Source organism: Narcine bancroftii, unplaced genomic scaffold, assembly GCF_036971445.1.
Source record: "Narcine bancroftii isolate sNarBan1 unplaced genomic scaffold, sNarBan1.hap1 Scaffold_214, whole genome shotgun sequence".
Classification (NCBI taxonomy): domain Eukaryota; kingdom Metazoa; phylum Chordata; class Chondrichthyes; order Torpediniformes; family Narcinidae; genus Narcine; species Narcine bancroftii.
Genome location: NW_027211949.1, coordinates 81298 through 89812, shown reverse-complemented (window position 1 = coordinate 89812; position 8515 = coordinate 81298). Strand labels below are relative to the sequence as shown.

Sequence of the window (8515 nt, the reverse complement as noted above, 5' to 3'; positions counted from 1 at the left end):
TCTGTCTGGGCAAGTAGGCCGAGTTTCTTCCAAAGTCGGAGAGTGTAGTTTTGTTCTGTATTTGAACTCTATTTTCCTTAATCTTTGTTGCCATTTTAAACTAAAAACAATTGATAAACAAAACAAAGACTTTTAACAGAAAAGAAATATTCTTAAAACGGGTATTTATATAACTGCCTGGGGGAGACCGGGAAGGCACGTCCGCTCCCTACGCCATCTTGCCACGCCCCCCCCATTGCAATTTCTCACAAGCTTACCTTACATATTTGACAAGCAAGCAAGTCTAGGTTGGTATCCAGAAATGAGCTTGGGTCATTGATGTGGACTTAATAGGAATTCAGTAGACCAAATAGCCCTAGGATGTGTTGTTTGGAGCCACTGTGGAATGGATGATGCACTCAGTGACCAGTAAGGAATGTATTTTGGGGTTCTCAGAGATGGATCACCTATCTCTGGAAATCCCTGTTAATAGAATATTGGTCTGCTTTGTCCTTTAGCCCTGCTTGTGATACAATAGAAGTGCAGCGTCGATACCCATGCCTCAACATCCCCGACACCTTTTTCGATAGCAGGCAGTGCTGGGTGAATACATTCCCATTGATTGAACCTTTTCAGTTAGGCCAGAAATGCATTTTCCACGTGATGGAGAAAGGGCTTGAATCATCTGAGGGACAAGAGGTTCAACTGGATCCTGCTGATGCCGATTCCACTTATAGTGCCAAGGTAAGCAGTGTGCTTTCAAGGAATGGAATGGTTTATTGGTATCAAATTGGTTAAGAAACAGAGCTTTAAGGAATCTTAAACTCTAATAATAACTCCACCAAAACAACTAACGAGCAAATTTTAAAAAATATTTAATATAAAGCCACAAGCAAACATATCGCAATGTTTCAAGCTTAATACAAATACTTGTTTATTTTTAAAAAGTAACAACCGGGACAAGGAAACCACAACAGGAGTACTTTACTTTCCAATGGTTTTAAACATACATCTAGAGAGAGACCTATAGAGAAAGGATATGTATGAGATTTATTTAAATTTTAATACCAAGAGTTTGTAAATATGGGCTCCATATTTCACAAAATGTATGATATTAACTAAAAAGCAAATTTGACAGTGAATGCTAAAAGAATTCAATTAGAGGGCTTGATGGGCTAGAGTTTGTTAAATGTGTTCAAGATTGTTTTCTAAATTGAAAAAGAAAAAGTGTATATCATGGCTAATGTGATTTATGGTGTGAAAAATAAAAAATTTAAAAAAAAAAGAAAAAGAAAAAAAAAGATTGTTTTCTAAATCAATTAGTAGAAGAACCGACTCAGGACGGTGTAATACTAGATCTCCTGTTAGGGAACGAGCTAGGTCAGGTATCGGACATTAATGTTGGAGAACAAATTGGGTCTAGTGATCATAGCTCTTGTTAGTTTTAGGGAAGAGCAAGGAGGGGCCTAAAGTTGATTTAGGGAGTATTGAGTGGGACAGGATATTTTCAGGGAAGGATGTAAATAAAAAATGGAGGATATTCAAAAAAGAAATTTTGAGGGTACAGAGTAGATATGTCTTAGTGAGGATCAAAGGAAAGACTGGAAGTCATAGGGAGGCTTGGTTTTCAAGGAATATTGGAAATTTGGTTAGGAGAAAAAGGGAGGTGTACAAGAGGTATAAAGAGCAGGGAGCTGAGAATTTGAAGGACTACTACAAGGAGTGTAGAAGGAATCTTAAAAAAGAAATTAGAAAGGCCAGAAAAAGGCACGAAGAGGCTTTGGCAGACAGAGTAAAAATAAATCCAAAGGGTTTCTATAGGTACATTAAAAGTAAAAGATTAATGAGGGATAAAATTGGACCCCTTGTAGATAGCGAAGGTAGGCTGAGTGAGAAGTCAGAGGAAATGGGGGAAATTTTGAATGATTTCTTTGCCTCGGTATTCACTCGGGGAAAAAATAGTGAACCAGTTGAAGTAAAGAAAAGTAATGGGGAGGTCATGAAGCATATAAGGATAACCGAGGAGGTAGTGATGGCTGTGTTGAAAAAGATAAAGGTGAATAAATCTCCGGGACCGGATAAAATATTCCCAAGGACACTCAGGGAGGCTTGTGGACAGATAGTAGGGCCATTAACAGAGATATTTAGGATGTCACTGGCCACGGGGGTAGTGCCAAAGGATTGGAGGGTTCCGCATGTGGTTCCACTGTTTAAGAAAGGGTCCAAATATAAACCTGGGAATTATAGGCCCATGAGTCTGACGTCTGTGGTGGGCAAGTTGATGGAAAGTGTTCTGAGGGATGATATTTACAAATATTTGGAGGTACAGGGATTGCTAGGGAGTAATCAGCATGGTTTTGTCAGTGGTAGATCATGCTTGACAAACCTGATTGAGTTTTTCGAGGGGGTTACAAAAAAGGTTGATGAAGGGAAAGCTGTGGATGTTGTCTATTTAGACGTTAGTAAAGCTTTTGACAAAGTTCCCCACAGGAGGTTAGGAAAAAAGGTGGAGGCATTAGGTATAAATAAGGAGGTAGTGAAATGGATTCAGCAATGGTTGGATGGGAGGTGTCAGAGAGTAGTGGTAGAAAATTGTTTGTCCAATTGGAGGCCGATGACTCGTGAAGTTTCTCAGGGATCGGTCCTGGGTCCACTATTGTTTGTTATATATATATTAACGATCTGGAAGTAAGGGTGGAGAATTGGATAAGCAAGTTTGCGGATGATACAAAGATTGGTGGTGTTGTGGCCAGTGAGGAAGATTACCATAGATTAAAAGGTGATTTAGGAAGGCTGGAGGTGTGGGCTGAGAAATGGCTGATGGAATTTAATACAGATAAGTGTGAAGTGTTACATTTTGGAAAGGCAAATCTAAATAGGTCATATGCATTAAATGGTAGACAATTGAGATGTGCAGAGCAACAAAGGGATTTAGGAGTGATGGTAAATATTACCCTCAAGGCTGATACTCAGGTAGATGGTGTGGTGAAGAAGGCATTTGGAATGTGGGCCTTCTTAAATCGGAGTATTGAATTCAAGAGTAGGGAGGTTATGATGAAATTGTACAAGGCATTGGTGAGGCCAAATTTGGAGTACTGTACAGTTTTGGTCACCAAATTATAGGAAAGATATAAACAAAATAGAGTGCAGAGAAGGTTCACGAGAATGTTGACAGGATTTCAAGGTTTGAGTTACAGGGAAAGGTTGTGCAGACTGGGGCTTTTTTTTCTGGAGCGTAGAAGATTGAGTGGGGACTTGATAGAGGTGTTTAAGATTTTAAAAGGGATAGTAAATGTGGATAGGCTTTTTCAATTAAGAGTGGGGGAGATTCAAACTAGAGGGTATGGTTTAAAATTGAAGGGGGAAAATTATAAGGGGAACATGAGGGGAGATTTCTTTACACAAAGGGTGATAGGGATGTGGAATGAGCTTCCGACAGACGTGGTCGAGGCGGGATCATTGGTTACATTTAAGGAAAGACTGGATAGTTACATGGATAGGAGAGGACTGGAGGGGTATGGACCGGGTGCTGGTCAGTGGGACTAGGAGGGTGGGGATTTGTTACGGAATGGACTAGTAGGGCCCAACTGGCCTGTTCTGTGCTGTAAGTGGTTATATGGTTATATATGGTTAATTTCAGATCCACAAGTCAGCCTAGATTTGAATGACTGATTTTCTTTCACATCTGAGACCAGCTGACAGGAAGATATCAAAGGATATTATTTTGATGGACTTGCAAATGACATGATAAAGTTAAAAAGAGTGTTAGGGGTAAATTTGATGGCCGCATAACTGAAATTGAGCTTATCAATCTACGAACGATTTGGTTGAACAGCAGTGCTTCAGGAAAATGGGTAGGCACACAAAGTGACTTGAGGTGTCCAACATGTATGTTGCGCCACAATTATTAACCATGACCAGGGCAATGGGTGAGAAAACCACATATCCATCTGCTGATAGGCTGGTCGGTTAGCTCATGAGGTCAACATGAGCAGATGAAATGTTCAGTGTTCAATCACTTTGTCCTTGATAAATTGTAGGAGTTCCCAGTAATAAATACAAGTCCAACTGCTGTATAATACCTTGGTGTTTCCCTTTCACGTTTCAGTAGCAGGATCATGTGCACAATTTTCTTATCGATGTGATTCCCAAGCCAAGAGAATTTATTTGGTTCATCCTGCTGTTTTGTGGGATGGAGAGCCCAGCCTAGTTTTGAGCAAAGGTGTTCTGTCGCTACTTGATTTCACTGACTTGTCCAATTTGTGCTTCAGGTGATACTGTTGTCCTGCCCAGACCTCTTCGAACTGTACCACCAGGCATATATATTGGCTGAAGCACCAAAAGATGTGCCTCATTCACCTCAGCATCCCAGTAGACTGATTAAGGTAGGTGCTTTTGATGAACCTGTAAAGGAATTTCCCATTATCTCCCACAGATCTCTTACTCTTAGGTGGTTAATTTCTTATTATACTCAAGTGGTGATGCTGCTTTAAGCAATGAGAATTGGACCCGAGACCAACCTCCGTCTCAACCTAATTCTCTACAGTGGAATATCTCCTGAAATGGGAATGGCAAGCAGCAGTCCTGACAGTTTTGACTGCTGTATAGATCAAGCCAATGCAGTATACCTGTCATCCTTTCCTCTGAGCTTAGCCTGTGATCCACACCAGTATTCACAAGACTGAGGGAACAATGAATTGTTGGAGGGGAAGTGCCTTTTGGATGAAATATTAAACCAAGTCCTTTACCCTGATGAATCTTGTTTAAATTCATCCAGAGCAGGGATCTTGTCCTTGGGGTGTGATATATTGCCTGCTGTTGGTAATCCAAGTTCAAGCTTTAGATTTGCACTGCTTTGATTTGTATTAATATTTTCTTAATTCTCTCCCTTTTCCATTTCTATCTCACTCTACCCTCTTTATTTCACGGGCTTACCCACACTCTACTCCTCCTGCCTGCCCACTCTCCTTCACAAACACCACCTCGACCACTATTCTTCTATCACACACATTTTGTGTCTTCCTCTTTCTACACAATCACCTTGCCTCCCGCTTACCCCTCCCACCTCTCTGATGTTCATTTGTACAGTTCTTGGTGGGAATGAAGGGCCAGGAGGAAGCTGTGGCAATTGGTGGAAGTTGGTCTCCTTCCCTTGATGGTCCAGACCCGGATAAGGATCCCAGAGTGCTCATCAGGACGGCCATTCGCACCACCAAGAACTTGACTGGCATTGATTTGAGCGTCTGCACTCAGTGGTGAGTCTCCCAGTGCAGAGGAGCAGATGGGTGTGGATACATGTTGCATTAACAGGGGGAGGAATCCACTTGTGGGGTGGGGGGAATGTGCCGTATAAAACAACAGGAAATGCACCTGCAAGACTTCATTAGCACTAAATGTTCTCCCCTCTTAGTAACAATTGTGGATCTCGGCCAAGTGCCTCTGCCAAGGCAAAGGGTTTTCTGCAGGAATATATTAGTGGTTTGGGTTGAGGGGGTGAGACAGCATTTGTGGGCCCTCTCTGGCCAGGGGCTTTTCGCTGCATATGATGGGTTCCAGGCTACGCAGGTGATGTGGTCACTGTTGGCTTTTATGTGCAAAGCTGCAGAGACAGGTTCCTCTAGTTTGGTGACTTGCTGATGTGTTCTTTGTTATAGTGTGCCTTTCATTCACCAGTGATACCTGCCGAGGTAGCCCCTAATGTTTAAAGACTCATTGTTCTTCGTGCCCCAGAGCCCAGGCGTCCTCCATTATGACCCAAGTTGCAGGACCTCCCTGGTGAGAGGTCACTTCTCAGCATTACTAAGCCTATTTGTGTATTGGATGCATCACTTCAGCCATGTACTTGAATGTTGTGCAAGAACGGAAATGAGTGACAAACTGTTGCTGTTTGATTGACTTGGAGAGTTACCCTGTGTACGGGCTGATAGGTGGATGGAAGGTGGCCTCCTGTGGGCAAAATTTTTCTCCGTCACAGACATCCAAGATTTATTCTCCTAATATTATGGATGATAAGTGAAGGGTTCCCAGTGGGATTGAGCAAAGGGTATCCCCCTCTGTGTCTTCTTGTGACAGAGGCCAGCAAGATCTGAATTTCATTCATATTTGGAGTAGACTTTTTTTAAGAAATCACTGCTACCTTAACATAAATGCCCTTTCCACGGGGAAATCTGAGACTCTGTATCTGATGATGATAACGTGGTGGGAGGAAGTAGAGCTCTGTTGGCAATAAAAGACACGGGGTGGCATGACAATTAAAAAGTGTGGATGCGTATCATTAGACTGCAAGCATTACGTTGGTTTTCTGGTCCTGTGTGCTGTTATATCCAGTAACCCTCTTCCCTTGTGACAGGTTTCGCTTTGCTGAGATTCGCTACCAGCAGCCTGGAGAGCTCCGTGAGGGGCGGCTACTCCCAGCCCGCGTGGAGACTGTGGTTGTATTTCTGCCGGATGTTTGGCATTGCCTCCCTACTCGCTTGGAGTGGGACGCACTGTCCCTGGGATACACGCAACAAGTGACTGACAGGGACCAGGCAGAGCACAAGGACACGGACCGAGATGAGGCATTGAATCTTTTTTTATTACTCCATTCTCTTACATACACACTTTTACACACACATTTATACATACACACACACACACACACACACACATTCTCTCTCTTACACATATGCACACACATGCACACACACATATCCCTGTACCCCTCCACTTTCATATCGAGTGACCAATAGCTCTCAGTTGATGTGAGCATTTGCCAGTTTGATGTAATCTGGAGGTTTTTAAATGGTGGAGCAGATCATTGCTACAGAGCTGCTGTCACTCTCTATGGATGTTGATTGGGCTTCACTAGAACATTGTCCACCTCGCAGTTCTTTAAACAGAGTCAGGGTGGCACATTGATTAGTATTAGAATTAATCTTCACGTGGTTCAGATGCTCGGGAAGAATTGGTGCATTGTTTGTTCAAGGTCACAACCAGGTTTGATTTGTGGCAGGCGGCAGAAGCATGGTAGATTGATGGCAGCCCTTTCCCTAGCACATCAGACTGCATAAGGACTGTGGCGGAGGAAAGTTCCAAAGTTCTGGACACAGCAGCGTCCTGCTCTGTGTTCAGCAGTGTGACAGGCTGAACTACATGTCAGCCTCTTTGGATGTTGCATCCTTTCACTATGGTCCCCCACAGGAAATTTCAGTGTGGATTGGTTGAAGTTCACCACTAGATAATGGCGTGCAGGTCTGTAAATACATACTGGCAATGTGATGGGCTGGTATGTGATCTGTGAGGCAAATGGGATCCTCTTGCTCAGGTCAGCTTATGGTTCCTTCGTTGGGTGATAGGATGTGGGCAGGAATGACATCTGGAGATGGAATGTGTCATTAATTTGTTCTTGGGCACCTCTGCTGCTGCAAATGAAAGAGTAGTTCATGGTGTTTTTACTCAAGTGTTGAGTTTATCTGGCTTGAACTGTACCTGAGATAGCAGGGATTAGATGAGTATGGGTCTGGACTGGGTGCAAATTCATCTCTTCCAATACTCTGTTTAAAGATATGCGAAGGGCTGCACACAGACTAAGACTACACTGGTGACACAGAAACACTTGCACCCTAATTCTTTAACATCCTTTCACACCCACTGAAACACTGTTTATGATGCATTTTCCAGACAATTTGCCGTTCCTTCCCCTGACGGGCTCATTGGAACTTCCCATGTGTTCCGTATTCTGCTGCTTTAGGATGCACATGCCCTTTGTGTGGCTCATGCCTGCTGCGGGTTTCTGTCCTGTACTTGTGTTATTCCCATTCCCCTATTTGACGAACCAATACCACAATGACAGCTCCCTCTAGGAGATTCCTGCCCCTTACACTGTGTCCTTTCAGTTCAGAGACTTTAATGCTGGAGCAGCTAAAGAGTTTAGCCAGGCCTGTTCTTTAGGGAAGCCATGGAAAGAGCAAACAGCTATCTTGTGGGTCAATGAGTTGTTATCATCTCTGGCGGGGACTATGGAACATTTCTGGGTTCTTTTGGCTGGATTCGTGTTTTTCACTGGGGATGAAAATGTGGACCCTCTGGCTATTTTAAAATAGTATGTGTTATATTTGCAAAGCTGAGACAGACTGGTGTCATTTATATTGACAGTCCAAAGCCACTGGTTTTCTATCCCTAGATTACATAAATTAGAAACAGCCTAATGTTATTACTTTAGATAAACTTGTGCCCTCCTGTTGTAGTACAGTCCACTGTCAAGCATTGTTCTTGCTTTAATGACTAACAGGGCATTGTACCATTTGCACTTTACCTGAGATTTAATTGTATGTGAACAAACCTTGTCCATCAATACTGTACCCAGTGTTAACAGCATACTCATATGTTGTACAGAGAGCAGGACAACTAATACTACATCTCATTGTGATGCAATGGTAAACCTCTACCCAAGGATGTATCGTCCAGAACCTAACCACTACATTGAAATCGCATTCTGTCCTTACCAATGTCAGACTTATAGTCAGAAGCAGCTTGCTGCTCCACATTAAAACCA

The 8515-nt window shown here is 42.8% G+C and overlaps 1 protein-coding gene across 1 annotated transcript in view; it reads left to right on the top strand.

Moving 5' to 3' along the window:
• Positions 1–497: 497 nt before the first annotated feature.
• The window catches only part of LOC138750645 (cell division cycle and apoptosis regulator protein 1-like), a gene marked incomplete at its 5' end in the record, with an annotated part of 28883 nt that continues 20865 nt past the window's right edge, over positions 498–8515 (top strand). Inside the window, 4 exons of the mRNA XM_069912746.1 lie at positions 498–723; positions 4251–4364; positions 5068–5234; positions 6329–6539. Coding sequence (XP_069768847.1) covers positions 498–723; positions 4251–4364; positions 5068–5234; positions 6329–6539 — 718 coding nt within the window. The remainder of the gene's footprint in view (positions 724–4250; positions 4365–5067; positions 5235–6328; positions 6540–8515) is intronic.